This window comes from Macrobrachium rosenbergii, chromosome 25 (genome assembly GCF_040412425.1).
Source record: "Macrobrachium rosenbergii isolate ZJJX-2024 chromosome 25, ASM4041242v1, whole genome shotgun sequence".
NCBI classification, from domain to species: Eukaryota; Metazoa; Arthropoda; class Malacostraca; order Decapoda; family Palaemonidae; genus Macrobrachium; species Macrobrachium rosenbergii.
Genome location: NC_089765.1, coordinates 37,457,375 through 37,481,024, shown reverse-complemented (window position 1 = coordinate 37,481,024; position 23,650 = coordinate 37,457,375). Strand labels below are relative to the sequence as shown.

The 23,650-nt window shown below is 41.6% G+C and overlaps 1 protein-coding gene across 2 annotated transcripts in view; it reads right to left on the bottom strand.

The window, feature by feature from the left end:
- LOC136852575 (uncharacterized) overlaps positions 1-23,650 on the bottom strand; it is a 101,572-nt gene that overhangs the window by 62,570 nt on the left and 15,352 nt on the right. The window contains exon 3 of one of the 2 annotated variants that reach the window (XM_067127385.1): positions 10,236-10,445. In XM_067127385.1, the coding sequence (XP_066983486.1) occupies positions 10,236-10,445 (210 nt within the window). Of the gene's footprint in view, positions 1-10,235; positions 10,461-23,650 lie in introns of both variants that reach the window. The other variant, XM_067127384.1, reaches the window with a different exon arrangement.

Here is a 23,650-nt window from a genome sequence, read left to right as displayed (position 1 = left end):
AGCCCCGGAATCTGTTGGCAAATCCAGTTGAAGGAGTTCTTGTCCAGAGAAAATTCTGATTCCAACGGAGTCGTTCTTGACAGAGAATCTGCAATCACGTTCTTTACTCCTGACAGATGCGTGGCTGACAAGTGCCAATGATTTTTCATTGCTAATGAAAAGATTGCTATCATTACATGATTTATGTGACTTGTCTTGGAAACCCCCCTGTTCAGACAATGAACTATCACTGCACTGTCTAGAACTAATCTGATATGTATGTTCCTGGCTGGACGTAAGCGTTTCAGAGTCAGGAAAACCGCCATTGCTTCCAGAATGTTGATGTGGAAGTGACGAAAAAGATTCGACCAGGTTCCTTGGACTTTCTTGTATTGTGAGTAACCTCCCCAACCGGTGAGAGATGCGTCCGTATGGATGATCGAGCTGGTGGGGGGAATTGTAGAGGAATTGATTTGTACAGACTTTTGGCCGTTGTCCAAGGGCGAAGTCTTTTCTTTAAGATTATTGGAGGTATGAGGGAGACTTTGTCCCTGAATTTGTAATTGGCTCGTCTTCGCCACACCCGATTTATGTCCTTCAGTTTTGCCTTGAGAAGTAGGTCTGTTACTGACGCAAACTGAAGGGAACCTAGGATTCTTTCTTGAGTGCGACGAGAGGCTCGTTTGCACCTGAGAAACTGTCTCGTTGCTTTGGCTATCTCTTTGCATTTTGCTGGGGGAATTGAAAGTTTGTGGGTGTTTAAGTCCCACTGGATACCCAGCCACTGAAAACAAGCTGCCGGAGTCAAACGAGATTTCTTTGTATTTATATGAAACCCTAGATACTCTAGGAACTGAAAGACCTTCCTGGTTGCCTTCCGGCAGTCGGTGTCGTTGGGGGCCCAAATTAGCCAGTCGTCTAGATAAGCCACGAGCTTGATACCTTGCGATCTCAGTTCCTGCACCACGGCTTCTCCCAGTTTGGTGAAGATCCTGGGTGCTATGTTGAGCCCGAAGGGCATTACCCTGAACGAGTAAGCCTGTTTGCCTAGTCTGAACCCTAGATAGGGAGAGAAATTTCTCGCTATCGGAACATGATAATAAGCGTCTGTAAGATCTATAGAGGTGGTGACGGCCCCATGGGGAAGTAAGGTCCGCACCTGAGAGACGGTCAACATACGGAACCTGTCGCATTGGATATAAGAATTTAGAGTTGATAGGTCTAATATCACTCTTCTCTTGTCTGAGTCTTTCTTTGGCATGCTGAACAAGCGTCCTTGAAATTTTAGACGCCTGACTTTCTTTATTGCCTTCTTTAAAAGAAGGTCTTTTGCATAGTCTAACAGATCCGGTGTTGGGGTCTGATAGAACCTGACTGGTGGAGGAGGGTCCCCTATCCAGCTCCACCCTAGGCCCTTTGAAATAATACTGTGGGCCCATGGACTGAAGGTCCAATGGTCCCTGAGAGGCGTAATCTTCCACCTACCTGAGGAGGCTCATTTATTAGAGGGCTTAATATCCCTGCCTCCTCTTGAGCCTCTGCCTCTAGACTGGAGTCTGGGACCGGGTCTGGATCGAAAACCTCCTCAACCTCTATAACGCCCCTAGATTGGCGGTAGCTATGAAAGGACCCCTGAGACTCATAAGCAGGGTTGAAGGCTGGGGAGGAAACATAGGTTGTTGAACCAGCAGGGTGGTGAGCTGGCTGGTTCAGCAAAACATATTGAGGATGTCCCTTGGAGGTGGAAGGCTGAGAAATCTGGGTTACCGGAACTGCCTGGACAATTGTCTGGGTCTGGGGTGCCTTGTAAGGGTGGAACCTTCTTGTTCGTTTCCTGCTTTTAGGTTGAGGGCCCGAAAACTCTGAAGACTTCCTTTTGAAAGGAAGTCCCCAACGAATTCTGAGATTTTGATTGGCCCTTGAGGCCTCACTGATGACTGAATTAACCATGTCTTCAGGAAAAAGGCTGGTACCCCAGACAGAAGATTTGATGAGCTTGTTTGGCTCATGATGGATGGTAGCGTCGGCCAATACAAATTTCCGGCAGTTCCTTCTTGCCACCACAAAATCAAATAAATCACTCTGGAACATGGCCAGAAGTGACTTAGTCAGGATCCTGAACAGAGGTTCGTCCTTATACACGGCAGATGTCAACTCCGCCGAGGTGACGGAGTTGATGAATCTGCTGAGACGGCACGTAGTCTCATACTCCGCTTTGATCAAGAGACTCCAGAATCCTGGGTAACTGCTCACTAAACAGATTCGAAGCACACTCCGGATCTAGCTTACCCACAGTGAAGGTTTCCGGAGCCCCAACCCAGCAATCTAAGTCTCCAGGAAAAAGAAGAGAAGTAGGTTCCGTCTCACGAAGCTGTGGCATCGGCTTCTCCTCTGTTCCGGCCTGAAGAGTCAACTCAGCGATCTTGGAGGTACAAGGAGTGGGGACATCCTCATTGACCACAAACATTGTGAACCGCCCTTTGTGTGGAGTCAATTTCGTATTCGCGCACTCCCAGTCAGAGAGAATCCTAACGCATGCCGACTGCGCTTGGTCCCTGGGGAAGATCACCGTCTCCTTTGGAACCTTATCTTCCCTCACCAGGGCTTCCTCGGATAGACGAGCATACCCCGGGAAGGGAAAAACAAGATCCGCCGGGAAGAACTCGTAGTCTTCCACAGGGCGGGTGCCACAACCTTCGATGGTTAACTTACCATTTGCGAAGGGGGCATTAAAGGCGAGACGCCAAGGGTTACAATCCTCATAAGCTGGCAGCTTTGAGGCATCTGGGATGGTGTAACCTTGTTGCTGTACCGGACCTGAACTAACTAGTCCGGCAAGCGACTCCTCTTGAGTTTTGAGTCTCTCCGCCAAGGATTGGACGTATTTACCTGACGTCTCAAGGCTCGAGGCAAGACCGCGAGACATCGCCTCGAACTGAGAATTGACCTGTTCAGAGAGCTTTTTCATCATAGCCTCAGCAAAGGCTTCCGGGTCAAAGTCAGGTTTCTTAGACCTACTCATCTTCGATCTCGACCCCTTAAAAGGGGGAGTAGCCTTCTGGGAGGAAGTCGAAGGCTTGGGGGCCAACGACGCCTTGGCGGAGCTTGGCATGGATGGGGTTTTCGGGGGTTTTGACAATTTAGGTAAAGTCTTCGTCTTCAACAAGGACTTCACCTTGGGGATCACCGACCCCGAACGGGCCCCCAGGGTGGAGACCTTAGAGAATCCTTGAAAGGATGAAGACGAAGACGCAGGTGAGCTAAGAGACAATGAATTCTTACATTTACCTGCCTCACTTACTTCCCTACCTTCCTCCTCTGGGTCGATGGCCATAGGTTCGATGTCAAGATTGATGTTGGCCACTTCCTCGGCCACGTCCTCGCACAGCTCTTGATTTTCTTCCGGCGGAATCTGAGTCTCGAGTCTAATCCTGTTGATCAGGGGTTCTGCCACTTCGGGGGCTACTGCCGCAGAGGCCCTAGCCATAGGGTAGAGGATATTGCAAATGTCCTCCGCCAGAACATAGGGGCGCCCCTGACCAACGTTACGACCGAAGCCGCTGACCCAGATCTTCAAAGTAGCCAGAGACGAGGCTTGACGGGACCGAGGGACTAACCAGAAATAATGTCAATATAAGGAATTGATAATAGATTCTATCGTTTAATCAGGTATACTTCGAATTTGCTTGAAAAATTCATGCGTAAAATAAAAGGTTAACGTACCGAATCATCAATTATGTCCAAATAGAGAGCGTAGCACACATCGCAGCCATCTGGGTGCCAGACGAGATGATCGCCCACCTCGTCTGCACAGCCGGCATGCGACCTGCAAGCTACGTGGCCACAGGGTTGCTGGAGGTAAGCATTGCAGCCTGGCTCCTGGCAATGAACCACCTGTAAGAGGAATTGATACACGAGTATCAAGGAGAAGCGCCGGAACAGCTTACGTGTGGTAAAAAACTAAACTAGGAAAAACTTAAAATAATAAAATTCCTCTCTACACTGGAGTTGAGAACTGGGGTTACGGCGGAACGCTCCAATGCAATCTGAACAGGTAGGCCAAACCTGAAGCCGATCACACCGGAAAGCAATTCCGATGACGCCGGAGTGTCTCGAAAAATTAACCGCACAGGAATCAACAACCAGAGAGGGCTAGTCGCCGGAGCGAAGGTTCGGGACTGATTCCCCAGAACACCGCTCACGGGAACTACAGAAAAAATAATAAACAGTATTCATCCCGGCCTCTCTACAATTCTGCCGTAAACAGAAGGCAACGACGCTCAAGCTATAGTTCCTACTAGGAGCTAAAAGCGAGCTAACGATAGCCACTGGAAAGAATCCGGATGGTGGAACGGCGGAGAAGCGGGAGCAGAGAAAACATGGCGACTGCAACAGGTCAGGTGCCTAGGCACCTTCCACGAAGCGTCATCTCAACCGAAAGGGGCAAATGAGCTTTGCTCTAAAATGCCCCAAAGGGAGAGCCAAGGAGATAATGTCTGATAAAATGGGAGTGAGATAACATAATAAGGCGAATAGATAAAATAATATCTATGGCCTAGCCTAACCTTCCGAAGCCAATGTCTGGTCAGGGAGGCTAAGACACGCCAGAGGGACGAACGAGAAAGAGCGCTAGCACCAAACCACACCTTCCGAGATTTGATAAATCAAACTGGTCAGGGAGGACGGGCATGCACCCAAACTTGAACGAAGGCCACCCAAGAAAACCTACCTTACCTAGTCCTAGAAGCCAAAGTAAGGAGAAAGACTGGGGCCAGCTTAGCCTACCTTCCGAGATTTGGCAGGGCCAAACTGGTCAGGGGCTAAAATAAAACACTACCCAAAATCAGATGCAAGGATATTGATACATAATAAATTGAAATGGTATAATAACAAAACATTTTACAAAATGTGCCTACATAAAGCACAAAAAGGGAAAGGCTAGGCTAGGCCTCACTTTCCACTAACTAAAATATAATAACAGCCCATAGAGTAAGATCGAGCAAAAATTGAAACTATCATTAAAAAGAGAAGCATAATAAAATAAACTTCAAACGTCTACGACGAAAGAAGATATGAGCATGATAAGGCTGGGGACTACAGCCACGAACGAACACGAAAATGGCAGCCCCGAGCCGACCAGGCGCAAGTAAATAAACGGGACTTAATTAGTCCAACCGAGTCCCAAAACAACCAAAATTGAATACTCAACTTAGATGAAGATGTGCCTTGATCGATGGAAGCCATCATGCAGAATCAAAATATCCAAGAAATGGAAAAAAGGATGCAAAATAACACAACGAAAAACAACTTGTGTTGTCGACAAGGTGCTATAAGCGGATGAGGATTATGGGTAGAATTAGTAGTAGCGAGTGGGGAAGGACCGTTGTATCAGCACCTCTTAGGCAGAGGGGTTTTGGAGAGGAGAGATTTATTGGGTTAAGCATCTGTGGTAGTGGCTTCCACTCGCTCCTAGATGACATACCAACATCCTATAAGGATGATCGATCCAGAGGTGGTAACTCTGGCATCCTATTAGCTGTATAGCTTTTTTCTCTGGTATATCTAGCAATATTTATACCTAGAAATGTGTGCTATATGGGACATTTCACTCGGCGACACAGGTTGACCCCAGAAATAAACGTTAGGAACCAGTTGAATTATAAACTAGGTCCTAAATTTGAGGGTCCTTTTTGGGTTGTAGAAGTAAAGGGGAATAGATTTGTTATTCAGGATGAATATACAGGAGTCTCGGTTGACACATATATCTAAAGTTAAAAGGACAGGTTAATGGGAATCTTGTGGGTTAATTCCTGTGATGTATTGTTGTTTCTGATAATTTTTTCTTTGTTCTTTTTTTAATGGGTTTTTAAAGGTGTGTGATTTGTAGAGTTTTAACTGAGAAGGATGTCTTTCTGTAGAGGTATATAAATCTTTTGCAGTCTGAGTTTAGTTTTTTTTGCCTTTTTTTTTTCGGAGTAAGTGCAGCAGTTCGGAGTAATTATTTTTGTTTGTGTTGTAATAACTTCTGAAAGGGAAAAACTTAGTTACATTAGGTGCAAAATACCATATTTTTATATAAATATATGGGTTTCTCATCTCTATTAGTTTCTTTTTTTTCTTGTTTTGGATCTGGTAACTTATAGGTCGTGGCATAGGCTAATTCCGTAGTGAGGTTAGGCCCAAGTGTTATTATAGAAGAAGACTCTGATGTGTGGTTGTCGTCTAACGCGGTAACTTTGAGTATAGAGTTTGAGGATATAGGTTCTGCAAGGGATGAGCTTGAAGCATCCCAGAATAAAGTTCAGCTGCTTAGGAATTTATTGGGCGAGATGAATACTGGATGAAATCTGTCTGATACGCTGCGGGGTTGGTTAACCAAACTTAATGCTACAGCTGTTAAGGTTCAGGACATAGCTTCCAAATTTAGGTTCTTCGACTTCTCAGAATTCTTCTAGAAGGAGTAAGAGGGCTGTGCCATTGTTAATTGTAGCCATTATGGTCATAGGAACGACTGCTAGTAAGTCAATTGCTAATTTGGTGAAAATTGAACATGTATCGGCAGAATTAGCTAGCCAAGGTGAAACTTTGATAACTTACGAGATAGTAATGAAAAATTATGAGAGGGTTTTGGGACATTAAGGACATCTTTAAATGTGTTATTAGTCACAGCTGATAGGATGGGGGGAGACTTAGATGTTACGATAGTTTTGTCTTCCTATCACACTACCTTGTTGAATATTGAGAAAGAAGCGGAATCCATATTATCAGAAGTTCAAATACAGGTTAAGGCAGTGCTTGCTGCTTCTAGGGGGGCAAATTTTTTTTAGATATTTTACTTCTCAGGTCTTTACAATCGACTTTAATGAATGCAGCATATCTGTATGGTTCACAGGTAATTTTTACTTCGAGAGAATTTTTATCGCTATTATGGTATTTTAAAAGTGAGTTTGTCAATAGGGGGTTGCTTGTGGAAATTCCAGTTAGTAACTTGATATCGTTTCATAGTCACATCATACGACCTTTTCCTAGTGGTTTTAATGGTTTAGTGGTAGTATGGGATAGTGAGGAAACTATGCACCTTTTTGGGGACCAGTTTCAATCCTCGGTTGTTAACTATAAGTCAGAATGTGTTTTAGTTCATGATAGATATATTTGTGAAAGTAGTATCTTAATGCTCATAAACGTTGACTGGTTAGGATGTGAGAATATGTTAGTACATAACCAGACTCCTTCTCACTGTGACTTTCAAACGTTCCAACATGAGTATAAGGTGGCCTCTACGAAGACTCTCAATGCGGTGTTCTGCAAGTGATGCAAGGTCTCCATCCAGTGCCATAGTTTTCAAGTTGTTCCGGTGCCACCTTTAAAGGGAGTGATCGCCACAGTTCCACCACTTCCTCTAATGCCAGAAGACGAACCTTTCCCCGTGCCAAATCAGTACCTCCTCATCGCTACTTTATCGGTGATCGGGGCCTTTGTTACCATACTCTTCGTGAAGTGGGTATGTGTCGTGTACGAAAACATTCTGTGAGTAAACCCTAACCTGAAGATCAGGCTGCCAGGGATGTGGCTGTCCATTTAGTGCATGAATCTGGAAATTAATAACTGCTTTTCCCTAGTGCCGGGGACAGCACTTCTTTGGGTGGCTGAGCATCTGAAAAGCTCATAGGTCACTAGTATTTTATGAATTATGATACACAGTAAATGTTTGCTTAATAAGTGTGGCTAAAGGCATTCTGAAGAACCTTGAGAGGATGATTAGCTGTTGTCTAGCACATTTCCTAATTAATAAATCTATATAAGTCAAGTATTCTCAAGATGTGGGAACTTCCCTACCTCACAACAAGACTTTGTAAGTGCGTTCGGTGGAAATGTCCAAGTTCAGGTTAATTTGTTAGTAGATGTGTTTCTTTTGGGCAGAGTCCCAGGGTGTGAAAGGATTAGTTATCACAAAAATGATCATTCGAAGACCAACACTGAACATTATTAAAAGTCTTCGGTGAAGACTTTATGGTTCGAGACCTGTCGATTAAGACTGTAAACATTGCTGTTTGGAGGTAGAAACCATTTTAGATTTCCCAACTGTGGATTGCTTCTTTCACTTAACATATGTCTCACTTGTGTCAAGAATTTATTACATTGTGTGTACTTTATAAGTAACATGGGAGGGAATTCCCATATCTTTGTTTTTATGCATTAGTTTAACAAGGGTTTTATTTGATTTCTCCAGATGTTTCGCTGAGGAAGAGATGAAAATGTACTCGCTGGGAATATACTGGCTTTGGCTTATTTTGACCTAATGTGGGATAACAATGTAGAGAGAATAATTAGTTAGATATGATGGACTTTAATATGTCTGATAGGTTGGTGAACATTAGTATTCCATTTGATTTCATCTCTTGTTTCTTACAATCCAGTCATGTTAGATTTTTGTCAAATAAATTATTTTCGGTACAGCTTGTTTTGCTGTAGACCTGAGAGAGAGAGAGAGAGAGAGAGAGAGAGAGAGAGAGAGAGAGAGAGAGAGAGAGAGAGAGAGAGAGAGAGAGAGAGAGAGAGAGAGAGAGAGAATGCAGGTGTGTAGGTACAGGTGTGCATTACCAGTAGCCTTTTTGATGCGGTCACTATCAAGCTACCAATAGCTGGGACTTCTTGACTTTGTAGAAAAAGGCAAGCAATGAAATTTCCTCTTGACTGTGTAACACATGTACATCATCAGTTATGTGCTTAGTATTCAACTAAAAGCATTTAATCCCAAAGAAGTATATTGCTAATCTGTTGGTGTTGTACCTGTATTCTCGTTATCAGATATTTTTTGAAGTAAACAGATTGAGCTGAGACATTTCTATGGCAATGTTACTCCCTTAAATTTATAAGCATCAAAAGTCCTAGCTTGTTTCAAATCAAACCCATTACAGTACTTTAAAATAACCTAATCCAAGGTAGCATAATTTCTAGACAACTCCAAAACACGTGAATTCTAGCTTCCAGCCATCTGAGTATGCCTCCAAGTCCCTCAACACCCCTACCACGCATTACATTATCTGGTAATAAAAACACATTTTTATGGCATGGCACCTATACTGATCCTTTTTACAGGTAGGAAAAGCATCAGATATCATCACCGTTATAGCAGTCATCAATAAAGTCGACAAGCCAGCCAAATCAGCAACCATTCAAACCACAAACTACTTACTGTATATAGTTAACTTCAACAATAGCTAGGTTGAGCACCAGAAGGTCTATCTCTCACAAAATACAAATTTTTCTGAATTACAGTAACTGCCTTTGCCTAATGCATGGACTAACATATGACTAGTCTAGCATTTCTTTTCTTCTCTCTGTATTACACCACAAGTACTTGAACTAAAGCAATAGTACAATATGTGTAAACTTAATCATACAAATATTTGTCTGACTAAAAATCTTCCTAACTGATACTTATGTTGCAAGGTATACAAAAAATAATCATTACAACTTCAAAACAAACCATGAATACTTGAACTTACATAATCTTACAAATAAACTAGCCTAATGAATATCTTTTCCTCTTCCTCACCCACACAGCAATACTACTGAGACTGTGATTTCAAGTCTATTAAAGATACTTTACAAAAACATTTTTAAATAAGTGGTATGCTATACAAAAACTTGTGCCATCATAACAAAAGGCCGAACATGTTAAGCTAATTGAATTTGCAATCTCAATGAAACAAATGCCTGTCAGCCTGCAATCTCTATCTCTTTCAATATACTACTAAAGAAATTTGTTGTTAGTTCCTAATAATAAAAAGCAATAGTGTAAAACATGCGACATAATTTATTATATCTGATTTTTTCATCTGACTGTACAGTACTTAATTTTCTGAATTATCTATGTAACGGGAAATACAAGGTTCCCAAAAGTGATTAATACAATTTGTTGCATGGCTTTTATATCTGTTGAGTCTGTCACCAACACCACTTGCTTATAGCCTGTAGGTTTACCTTACATTGTCTTTCACCTTTCTAAGCATTACAGTGAAAGATGAATCTTACAGGCTGGTAACTACTGTAGTTAGTACCATTTTGCTTACAGTTACTTAAAGGCAACCTCACCTACAGATAAAGTATCTTCCATTTCTGCATATAAAAAAAAAATATTTAAAATCAAAACAACTTGACAAAAGACAAAGTAAACTTAATGTTAAGAAAAATTAACTACTGTATTTAACAATTCAACTAAGCTATAAACAATTATTTATTGTCATATTTACCTAAACTTTGCCCTCATCTCATGATTATCATGATCCAGCAGAGCAGTCATGGCATCAATGTCAAACGTGTAATTCGTTTGGGCAGCACGAAGATCTTTAGGGGGGGCCTGGTTACTTAAGGGTCCAATTGATTGACAGTTTGGGGTGACATTTGCTGCAGTTGCTGCAGCTGACGTTTGCCATCTCTGAGTTACACTGAGGACTCTTACCCTAGAAAAATAAAAACTGATCTGAAATGTTAATTTTAATTTTGTCATGTTCAAAAACCTATACATTAAAATCCATCACACCGATTAAACTGCCTCACTGATTTACTACAGAGAAATAAGCTTTAAAGCAAAGTATTATGAACTCGTTTACCAAAACTGTTCCACCCAAAAGGTTACAAGTTCTGAAGTAAAGGTTCACCATACAGTTCAAAAGCATGGAGATACAAAGTTCTCACTTAGTATTAAGTTGCAACACTTACACTGATGATACTGTATACAACTGATACCACAAAGAAATTTACCCATATCTAGCTGATTTACATAAAACCTATAAGGCAGTCCCTGGTTTACGAAGGGGTTCTGTTCCTACTCCGTGTCATAAGCCGAAAATCATTGTATGCCAAAAAATTGTAAGAAAACCTTACTTTTAATCCTTTGGGTATCTTGAAAATTACGTAACCTGCATTTTTATTGTTTTTCATCAAAAACCTCCAAATTTTGACTATTCTGCCCTTTTGGAGCCATATTTCTTCTGTCGGATCAGTGTCGTAACCCCAAAACATGCATTGTGAACTGGGAAATAATTTTTGATGAATATATTTCAAGAGTGTCGTAAGCTCAGAATGATGTAAGCCAAACCCGTCGCAACCCGGGGACTGCCTGAATTGTTCGTAAATTAGCTTTTAATATGTAGTGCATGATTTTTAAACTTTGAAATATGTCTGCATTCCCGAGTTAACTTAGGAGTCACAGGTTATACTATTTTCATAATTTTTTTTTTTAAATAATGCAGTATTATAAAGAATTACTTAGGATGTTAAAAAGGTAAAAATAAGAAAATGACATTTTTATAAGATAAAGTTTTATATATACTTACCCAGTAATTACTTGGCTAAGAGTTTCTACTCGACAGCAGGTTAAATTTTAAAAATTTGGGGTAGTGCCACATTTTCAGGGAAAGAGGAGGAACAACCCTGCCAAAAATGACATTTTTTATAATTTAATAAAGTTTTATATATACTTACCAAATAATTACATAGCTATAGTTTCTACTTTACGTGGCAGCTTAAAATTCAAAATTCGCGGTAGCGCTCTTTTGTTTTGGGTGTAGGTATGTTGCCCTGCCCACTATCGGGGAAGAATAGGTACAACTTAGCTAAGGAGCTCAATTCATTTATGCTCTATGTCCATGAGAGGGGAGGAGAGCGGGCTCCGATCATGTAATTATTTGATAAGTATATATAAAACTTTATTTTATTACAAAAATGTCATTTTTATATAAGTAACTTACCAAATAATCACATAGCTGAATCCCACATTGAGTGGAGGTGGAATGAATGGGCATATACTATCCAAAAAACTACTAGATATGGGGGGGTAATTTGGGATAGCAAATTAGCTAGCATGTTGTAACCTTTCCTGGTGAGGGAGCAACAGCCGATGGGGACTGCCTCTGGTCGTGGCTCCTCTCGACCTGTAGAGGTGTGGCGGTAGAGCCAAGAGTCACCTCTACTGAGTGGGTGCTTTGCAACGTAGGAGGTCAATCACAGGTTGCCAGAGCTAATAATTCTAATGGGTCACATAATAATATGTGGATCTGCCCTTGCCCTGGGCGCAGTACAATAGAATAACAAAGACCAGATAAAATTAACCTACACCAAACGACATTTAGCCAAAACCACAAAATACCAATTGGTTACACTCAAGACTCAGTGTCCACCAAACTTCCTAAGAAGTACGACTGCTCTTATTCAAGTAGAGTGGATAGAGGAAAAGGGAAGGCGTTCCTCCTATCCGTCATCCCCCAATACCATGCCAGCTGCGAAGAACGGACCTAAAGTACTGCATTTTTCATACACTGTCTCAACGTCCCGTAAATAAAACATGGCAAACACTGACTTGCACCTCCAAAATGTTGTTTGTAAAATTGAAGAGAGAGACAGGTTATGTTTAAAAACCAAAGACGTTGCCACAGCTCTTATTTCATGAGCCTTTACTTTGCACAAGGGTAGTAATTCGTCTTGAACTCCCGAATGTGCTTCCGAAATCACGGGTCTTAAAAAGAATGATTGTGCATTCTTGGACAAAGGACGGCTGGGGTTTTTAAAAGAAGACCAAAGATTAGGGGCCAATCCTCTAAGGTTTTTGGTTTTCTCGAGGTATACTCTTGGAACTCTTACTGGGCAGAGGACATTTTCTTGATCGTCTGGGCCTAGTACTTCTGAGAGGCTCTTGATAGAAAAGGAGCAAGGGTCAAGGGTTAGCCGGATCCTCATTTTTGGCCAAAAAATCCAAAATTAGCGAGTATACTGCACTGCCTTGTGAGAAGCCTATCCTTTTATCAATGGCATGAAGCTCACTGGTTCTCTTGGCTGTAGCGAGTGCCACCAAGAATAATGTCTTCTTCATTAGATTCCGAAGAGACGATGACTCCAACGGTTTAAACAGTGGTCCTGAAAGCCAGTTGAAGACCACGTCCAAGTTCCAAGCGACTCCTGAGGGTTTAGCTTGCTTACTAGTGTTGAAATGTTTGATTAAGTCACTGATGTCTTGGTTTGAAGACAGGTCTAATCCTCTATGTTTGAATACTGAACTCAACATCGCTCTGTAACCCTTGATGGTAGATGTTGAGAGTCCTTTCGATGTTCTGAGATATAGAAGAAAATCTGCGATTTGGGCTACAGGCGTTTGAGAAGAGGAAATTTTTCGCTCTCAGCACCACTTCCTAAAAATTGCCCACTTGGATTGGTAAACTGCAGAGGAAGATTGTCGCCTGCACTTAGCAATAGCTTCTGCAGCCTTTCTTGAAAATCCTTTCGCTCTGACAAGCTCCCTGACAGTCTGAAGCCTGTCAGAGCGAGAGTGGATAATCCTTGATGGTGTAGGAGGAAGTGCGGCTGTCTGAGAAGATTTCTCCTCCGAGGAAGCAGCCCTGGGAAGTCTGTCAAAAGGTTCAAAAGATCGGGGAACCACTCTCTGTGTGCCAAAAAGGAGCGACTAGTGTCATTGACACGTTATTGTGTGAACTGAACTTCCTCAACACTTCCCTCACCATGCTGAAGAGAGGGAAGGCATAAAGGTCGAGGTTCGACCAGTCCTGCAACATGGCATCTGTTGCCCATGCTTGTGGGTCCGGAGCTGGGGAGCAATACAAAGGAAGACGATTGTTCTTTGACGTCGCGAACAGGTCTATCAATGGCTTTCCCCACAGCTTCCACAGGTCGATGCATACCTGTGGATTGAGTGTCCATTCCGTCGGTAGGACCTGTTTTCCACGACTCAATTCGTCCGCAAGGACGTTCATCTTGCCCTGAATGAAGCGAGTCACTGCTTGGGTCTTGTTGCTCTTTACCCAAAGAAGAAAATCCTTTGTTGCTTTGTAGAGCATAAAAGAATGGGTCCCTCCTTGGTTCTTGATATATGCTAGGGCGGTCATGCTGTCCGAATGAACCGCTACTGTTTTGTGGCAGGTTAGCATTGCAAAGTGTTGAAGTGCCAGATGAATCGCTTTTAGTTCCTTCACGTTGATGTGGAGGTTTCTTTCGGAAGGGGACCATGTTCCTGACACCTCCATGTTGTTGAGAAGGGCTCCCCAACCCAGATCCGAAGCGTCGGAGAATAACGTTAGGTCGGGGTTCGTTGGAGCCAGAGACCTTCCTGTCGAGAATCTGTCTTCTGCTAGCCACCATCTGAGGTCTTTTATTTGGGGAGTGATGCTGAAAATGAATGAGTCCGGGAATGACTTCCTTTTCCAATTGGCTGTGAGGTAAAATTGTAGTGCTCTTGTATGTAGCCTGCCTAATGGAACGAAGTTCTCGATGGAAGAGAGAGTTCCGAGAAGACTCATCCATGCGCTGGCTGAGCAGGAGTTGCGAGTTACGGAGTCCTGGACTTTCTTGGGGCAAGAAAGTATCCTTTGTTGAGATGGAAAAGCCCGAAAACTCTGAGAGTCTATCACTATCCCCAAATATAGAATAGCCTGAGTTGGGACTAACTGTGACTTCTTGAAAAAGTCCTAATTCTTGGACGAGACGAAGAGTTTTCTGCAGAACCTCCATGCACTGAGAATTCGAAGGGGAGCATAGGAGCCAATCGTCCAGGTACAGAGAAATGTTTATTCCCAAAAGATGTAGCCATTTCGTAAGAGGAGCGAGTGCCCGGGTAAAAACCTGATGGGCCGTGGATAATCTGAAGCAGAGTGCCCGAAACTGGAAGACTCTGTCCTGGAACACATATCTTAGATACTTCCTGGAGTCTGGATGAATTGGAATATGGAAGTACGCATCTTGCATGTTGATCGTAACCACCCAGTCTCCCGGATGGATGGCTGACAAAACCGACTGATTTGTCTCCATTTTGAATTTCGTTGTTTGAACGAAGTAATTCAGGGCACTGACGTCCAGGACAGGTCTCCATCCTCCCGATGACTTGGGAACCACGAAGAGGCGATTGTAAAATCCCCTTGCGTTTACATTTTCGACTCGAAAGGGATGTTGCTGTAGGGGTGACGACATCCTAGGAGTTGCACTTGAAGTGGCTCTTGCAGGAAACTTTGCTCTTTTGGTGGATTGAGTGATGAGGTCTTGAGTTGATTTCTTCTGTAAATCCACTGAAATCCGATCCAGAATGTCCTGCGGGAAAAGACTATCCTTGTCTAGGGGTGCAAACAGCAGCGAAGAACGTTCTGATGGAGTGACCCCTTTTGCCGTGTACGAGCACCACAAATCTCGCTTCTTGAGGACTCCTGTTGTGAAGATGGTTGCTAGTTCTACTGCTCCATCTCTTACAGCTCTATCCGCGCACCCCAGTACTCCCAGCCAGTCCGAAGTGAAGTTCTCTTGCAGGGACACACAGTTTTCTATCTTCTTAGCTAGTGCTCCTACCGTCCAGTCTAGAAAACTAAAAATCTCAAAGACTTTGAATATATCTTTGAGAAGATGGTCCAACTCCGAGGTCGTGAAAAGAATTCTGGCCGAAGCGAAAGCTGAACGACGAGAAGCATCTATGATACTGAAGAAGCCCCCTTGAGAGGAGGCAGAAACTCTCAAGGACGGAGCATCTCCAGTTGCATAAGACAGGTACTTCTGCCTTATTAAGCGGGAAGGAGGCGCACAAAAAACCGCCTTCCCAACTTTCCTCTTCTCTGCTAGCCAGGCATCCATGCGGCTGAAGCTTTCTTCGATGACGAAGACAACACCATACACGGAAGTCTGGCGGTACCTGGTGGCTGTCGCATGCTCAGGTAGGCTGAACCCGGCGATAATGGAACGACTGGGGAGAAGAACGACGGGTAGCAGACCAGGAAAAACCTGAGTAGAGCCGAGTAATGGGAGGTGGGTTATTCCTCTTCTGCAGGTTCCTTGGCGGACAAAACAGGTGATCCTGGGGGTTCCACGGTGTCCTGTACCGCTGGAGTTGGTTTTTCAAGAAGGCTCAACACTTTGTCAAGCCGGAGTTGAAGCGGCGCCAAAGAAGGGTCTTGAGAAGCCAATGGAAATTCTTGTTGCGGGGTCACGAAGACATTAGAAGTGGGGTGGAAGGGAGAGGCGCCCCCATCAAATGGGGGCACAGAAGATAAGCGCTCACCCGCTGTTGAAGCAGACACTGACTCCTGGGAAGCAACTGCATCGTCCGCGGACGCTTGGAGCGCCAAGGATGGGCGCTCTGTGATCTGACGTTCCCGTTCCGAGTGGTCAAACACGGGTACTTCTGACTTGGAATCTGGGTGCTCCCGAACAGGTACGGCGAGCGCTGTGCGCTCAGGTGATGGGCGCTAGGACCTTGGGCGCTCTGAAGGTGAGAGCTCGGATGCTGAACAATTGGTGAGTTGGCGCTTATGCACATTACTGACGTACACTGGGCGCTTTCTTGTACGTGAAAGGGAACGAGAACCTCTTGTTGGCGAATCTCAAAAACTACAAGAAGGGAGAGAGCTATGTTCTCTCTCTACTGCTCGCTTACGGGACGGGGGGGAATCTGAATCCATTGAGGCGCCCGGCCTTTTCAGTGGCCTAGATACATGTGCAAAACGGTCACTGCGTTTCTTAGATGTGGGAGAGTCTGAATCCCTTGAAGAAAGGGTATGGGCATTCATTCTAATACCTTTCCAACGGTATTCTTCCGCAGCCTGGGATTGGCGGACAACAGACTCGGATGAGGCGACGACTGCTCGTGGGCAAACCCCACCGACCTCCCTTGGACTGCCAGTTTGCTTCCTCCCATGTTTGCAAGGGGAGTTTAGCAGGGACCTTGGTCTAGGAGCATCAGTGGGACGAACAGCCGCCCCCTCCACTACCACTTCACTTGCCACAACACTATCAAATTTGTCCATTAGGACCTTCACAGAGTTCCCAATTTGGGAAAAAGTATTCATAAGTGAATTAAATTTTTGATCTACCCATGCTTCTAAGATGGCAAGAGCATTGGGTTTAGCAGAATAAGAGTTAGGTACAGGAGTGACAGAAAAGCTAGAGGACTGGAAATGGCAGAAAAAGCTGTCACAGGCATCGAAGGGATAGGCAAAACATCAATATCATCCCTTGAAGAATGGCCTACAATAGCAGAAGCCTTTGCTTCGGCCCTAGCTGTGGCTTTTCTAATTCGGTCACGTTTCAATTTGTCTAAGTGAGTCTGTAACGTCTTCCATTTACTCTTTTCCCAGTCCTTACATTCGTCACAATTCAATTCAGGGGAACAAATGAGGCGTCTACAACGAAAACGTCGTTTCGCCACAATTCAAAAAACGCCAGAAAACTAGTTTGAAATTTTTTTCTTTTTTTCTACTCTAGAAACTTTAATTTTCAACTTACAGACAACTTCTTTATACCAAATTGAAGCTTCAAGTACCATCTTTATGACTGTTGCAAAGAAAATGTAACAAACTGCATAAGTTTATTAGTAGCTAGTGAATATTTACAATAAACTAGATTCATGCTGTTTACCGGTTTCTTATTTTTACTAAATACTTTCCATAAAACTCAGCCTATATGATTGTAATCACTTACAAATTACTTATTATTATGGAAACTAAAAAATTAAAGTGTCTGTACATTAAAATAAGCTTCCTAATAAGTGTAGTTACTTAAAAACAAACAGAAAAAGAAAAAAAATGCAATAGTTGAGTATGTGATGTTTGAGTACCCGTTTTCTGTAATGCGCTGTCAGCTGAACAGAGTTACCAGACGTATTCTACGGGCGTAACTCTTTCAGCTTACTCATTCCATGATAGGCAACAAGAACACACATACACGCACAAACTTTAACACTCCACTGTATTTTTAATTTTGTGTAAACTTTATAGTCAATGCTTAGGTGTGATTGAAAATCTTTCTATACACTCAAGTATCATAAAATTAATGTCAACCAAAGTTTTTATCATTTTAAACAATAATAGTTAATAATAATTTATCATAGGTACTGTCTATGTTTTTGTGTTTGTAAAGATAAAATAATTCGGGGCATGATTATGAAATGTGATTAATAAATATTAATTACTTCAAAAGTACAAAAACTATTTTGTGGCTGGGTGAAATGCGACACAGACTCTGTGATAGAGGTAAAGGTTTACCCGGGAGATGCATAAAAAAGTAACGGGCTGGACTGACCACCCTATCTCAGATGTTTGTTTACCTGGGAAGATGAATAAACAAAGTAACGGAGTTAGTTGGGACCGAACGGCCGAGAAAGACACACATTCGGGTTTCATTCCTTACCATATAGAACTAGTAATGAAAGTGGCAATGAGTTCCGTGAGATAATGCTAAAATAATAATATATGAGTTACATAAGAATAAAAATACTCGCCTTCCAAATTTTGCTTTTCCTGATTATTTTGGTTTTCGATCCTAATTGTGAAAATAATATTGTCTTTTCATTATTGACAGTTAATATTGTTAAACTTCAGAACTATTATTATTCCATTTCTATGATTATCAGCTATCCTACAGCTGCCAAATTTACTGTTTGGTTGTGTACTGGTGCTTTTTGCCTGTAGTCGCTGTTACCGAAACTTTGGTTTATTTTATTCTATTTTTATTCTTCTTCAGATGAATCGGAACCAGCCTGTTCCATTTCATCGTCAGCAAAATAGCTTTCTGTATTTTCTCCAAAATAATCTTCCCCCAAAAACCTACCGAGAATGTCTGTATTTGCAACGGAAGGATATGGCGTTACCACGGCGTAGCTGTCACTAGGATCAGATCCCGTATTTTGATCATTCTGTCTGTCCTCTTCACTATCATCATCGGAACATACACTATTATTTCGATTTTTCATGGCTTCACAGAAAATTTCATCTGATCCACTTGTTTGTAATTGTGAATTGTGAATACTAGAGCAATCACTGAATAAATCGTGGGAATAAACATCTTCACGATCACTATTATCAGCATTGTCATTTTGCTCATAATCTAATGCAGATACTACCGGGTTTTCAATGTCTTCATAAAATGTCTCATCTGAATCTGTGAATCTTTGGCCCTCGGGTAGATTAGCATAAAAGGTGCTGTCAGTTTCACTAAAATTTTCCTCACAGGAATCACGATTTTCATCAAAATCTAGAATGGCATTTTCATTATTTTCCTGAGTATCAAAAAATTTCATCAGATTCATATACTATTACGGTCTGTTCTAAGGTGTTACAATCCAACTCATTTTCCAAGCTGCTACATTTACATTCATTTTCCGAGTCTGTAAAGCGTTGGCCACTTGACCAACATGCACATGGTCTTTTGTCTGACGATGACATTAGTAACTTGAAATCGAAGAGCAAACTGAGGGTGTGTGATGAATGCCAGCCAACTTACAAAGTTCCAAGCATCAGGCAACGATTATGAAACCAGTGGCGTCAGTGTTTGCTTATAAATTACTCGTGATCATAATGTCGCTAACGTTTCAGCTGACTACGTTGTTTGTGGTTTTCTCCCAGACAGCTTTAACACGCCGCTCTCCCTGATGATTAAGTATTAATGATTATTTTGTACTTATTTTACCCGCTTTAGTAATAATTATGTTTTAAACTATCGCAGCCTGAATGCAAACCTGATGATGTCTAGCGATTTTTCTACATAATATCGAAGTAGAAAATAATATATTATTGTAATTGTGGTATTTAATCTTTAGAGGACTGCTGAAATAATAGGAAGGAAGAACTAAAAATGTTATTCAGGCCTTATTTCAGATAATAAGGAAAAACACATACATTGCTATACTTCGGACGTAAAGAATAATGATAAAAGTGTTATAGGTCATCAATACTAAACACAAAATACAATGCAACATGTTTAATTCAATATAGTACATATTACACAACTGCTGTACTCATGCATGAAATATTGATAATAGTATTAATTCAGTACGCATTACACTATTGCTGTATTCATGCACATAATATTTATAATAGCAGTAATGATACAGTACACATTACACTATTGCACTACTCATTCCCGGAATATTGATAATAATAGTAATAATAATAATGTTAAATAAATTAAAATACCACAGCAAAGCAATGGAACAAATACATGAAAAGTTTGCAAATATAAAGCAACAATTATTATAATGCACATTTTCATAATAATAGTTTTATGATTAATTTCCCTGTAAATCTGGTGCTGAATGTATAAATTTAGTGTTTATGCATGAAAGTACTCATAATTAGATCATGTTCTGGATGCTGTAATTTTACTTAATAACAAAAAATATTATTAACACTCGTTCTCTGCAACTAGCAGTATATATTCTTTTTCTTGTGTGATTGCAATTTGGGGTCCTTTTCGTTCCGGTTCGTCAACATTATGGCAATCAGAACGGCTATTGAGTTCTCATGACATCTTCATCACGGAGGATAGTGTTGTCAGGGCTGTCAGCATCCTCGTTAATCGCCGTCTGAGTCGACATTAATCTGCTGCTGCAGTGCCATCAAGGAGTATTGCCGCTGTAGTAGATCATTGAACCATTCCCTCTGTTCGGTGCTTGGAATCATCGGGACTAGGGTTGCAAGGCTCTCCACCTTTTCCTGGTGAGCATCCTTTCACCATCAAACTTGCATGGCAGCACGACTGATGCCAACCCAACTTGCATTCCCTTGCCACGCCCTCGTCCTTTACGACTCTGCCGGCCCTTCTGGAGGTTGATGTAGGTGGTATTGTCAGGTCGGTCGACAAGGTCGAAGTCTTTCTTCACGAAGAAGCCTTGTTTGTGTGAGGATTTCATTACAAATTGCCGTGCTTTTGATAATACCCCTGCAGAACGATTCGTGACTACATCAGCAAGCACCTTAATATCCACAAAATGTTCTCTTGTCATGTCATATACATTGTATATTGACTTGCATGCTGTGCGTATCAGTTCGCGGTATCGAGGTACACTGCAGATGTACGCTTGTCGCCGCAGCATCAGTTCTATTTGACCAAAGGCACGGTCACAGGGCATGAAGGAACGCCCACTTACGAGGAAAATAAATTCCACCCTCATAAGTAAATTTTTCTGTATCTGTTGCAGCATTAACAGGACGTTGAAGATATTTTTATTTTGTCCTGCACAATTATCTGCAAAAATTCTCAGTTGCTTAATACTGTCTTCTCCTTCTTCCTCTCTCACTATTTGTAACCAACGAAGCAGGCAGCTACCGACTACGTTTGGACCCTTTTTGCAACTGTTTCATCCCACAGGAACATGTTACCCTTGTTTTTGGTGATGTCAAATATGCAAAAATTTAATAACCACAGCTTACTTGTATAATATGCCCTATTAACAGGCATCTTTGGGCATGGTTGCTGTTGCTGGAGATCAATGGCAATGTAACGAACATCCGGTCGTGGGGTTCTTTCAGAAGCTGTAGACCTTTCTTTGCGTCTTCTTCGTGATTCGTCATCTCTTCAACAATCTCTGCTACTTTATCCATGTCATCTGCTTCCTGTGCGATTCCTTCTTTATTTTTAACAGTGCGCATTTATTACACTCATCAGTTCTGGGTGGAGCAAATGAAATATTATAAAATGTTGTGAATATTTTCCGAAACATTTGTTCCTTTACGGTATGCTGATCATTACCATTCTGGTGCATCCACTCCTGATACTCAGCAAATAGTCCAGTAACAGAACCCCAAAAGGCAAATACTGCCTTAAAGGAGACTTGGCCGAGTGTAATGGCTTGAGACCACAGGCAATAACTTTATAAAGTCATGTACATAATCTAAAACTTCCGCCTTTAATTTATTAGCAGGATCACGCTTGCCCCTTTTATCAGTTGGCACAATCCCAGTGTGGATCTTAACTTTTTCCATTTATTTTAAATCCATGACAATTTGCGTTCTTTGATGCCATGAATGTTCATAAAACCAACCCGACACACTTCAAAAACAACACCAGTGTGTGTTACACTGTACACAATTTTTGCTTCCCTCTTACTTGTAGCTTTGGTCGTGTACTTCCTCTTGAAGGGCACTTGAGAGAAACACGAATTTAAATATTCATTTTGTTTATCGTAATCCCCGACGTCCCAATATGCCTTGAAAATGTCTTTGATTTTTTCCATTCCCAACTTTTCAAAGCACCCATCTTTACAGGGTTGTCCTATTTCCCTGGCTGGCATCACTTTCTTTGTTTTCATGCTTATGTATTCTTGGCCAAGGGTTCTCTTCATTTTCGAAACATTAGCAGCCCAAGATTCTACTTTTCGTTCTCTTTTCGGCCTCTTTTGAAATACCAGCATATGATCGAGATTCACTTCGTCCCCTTCTGGTATCTCTCTGAGGCACAACACCACTGGGACCCTCCTGGGTCATCACCAATTACATCACCACTATGTGCTAATACGTCGTCTTGAATACTTTCTGCCATTTGGTAAAAGAATAATTTTAAACGGAAAAGAACAGAGCGTGAAGATACGTGTGACACAAGTCAGGGATTATCACGTAGTAATGAATGGTCAGCTTTCTATAATTATGAGGTTTGTAGATGGTACCCTGATCCTTACTTAAAGATAACCAAACAGGGATCGCTCATTATTTTCATTTTTTATTGCATATATTGACGGTTGCCTGAATTAATTTCCCATTATGATTCAATGATTAATGTAAGTAGTCTTGATCACTATTTAATCTTAAAAAAGTTAAGTACAGAAAAATTTTCAGCTGCTGCTGAAGAGTAAGGGACGGACATTTTATAATAATAAATTAAGGGGGTCGGCCGGCTACTACCGTTTTTAAGGGCAGGACTTTAACATTCATACCACTTAATAGGGGGGCTTAGGACATCTCCAAACCGCATATGATTTTTGCCTCTGACCTTTGGTTTCGTGACGCCAGCGTGATTTATCCCGAAAATAACCATTTTTCAAAATCTATCTCCTCCCTGGATACTAAATATTAAAAACTGAGATTACTGCCATATATAGACCTGATGTAGACCTCCAATAAAATGAAGAGTTTTTTTTATAAAAGTAATTTTTTTGCTAGATATGATTTTTTTAGTTTGGGAAAAAAAAACTCGAAAAATCCTGCAAACAATCACATAAAAAAAAATTATGATAAAAAATTTTAAAAAGGGCTTCATTTTATTGTTCTAGAACGTCTTACGAAGCTATGTACCAAATTTCAATGCTATAGCTTTAAAACTGAGGGAGGAGATAGATTTTGAAGGTCAAAAAGTATAGTTTTGAGATACGGGCGTTCAAAGTTTTTCTTTGTATTTCTACAAAGACAATGTTAATAAATCATGACAATTGTGAATGTTATAATCATTTTTGGGTATTAATAAACCAAAATTATGTTATTTATCATAATTTAATCATAAATGAAGATCCATTTGCTAAAAATCTTGCTTCTTTAGGCTCCTGGTCCCCCCCTGCCTTTTCCTGCTGCAGGGTATTATTCTCTTATGAGAGGGTGTCATAGCTGCCCAAGCTACTCACTGTGGCAAGGTTTCATTTTAATTGTTGTTTCAAAACCATCGTTTTCATATTGCACTATATAATTTTTTGTACATGTGCACCCAGGCAATCTTTTAGCACAAATCTCTATAATCTTTTTCTACTTATGAGAACGAGTTCATTATCTTCCTCATCAATATCTTCGCTATTGTTGCTACTTCCGTCTCTTTCCAGCAATGACGTGCGTATACCAATCTGAGTCTTGTGCGTGAAAGCACCAGCAGTGGATGTAGAAGGAGAGAGTTCAAGGTCAGGCGTAGCCTGGCTCCGAGGGAG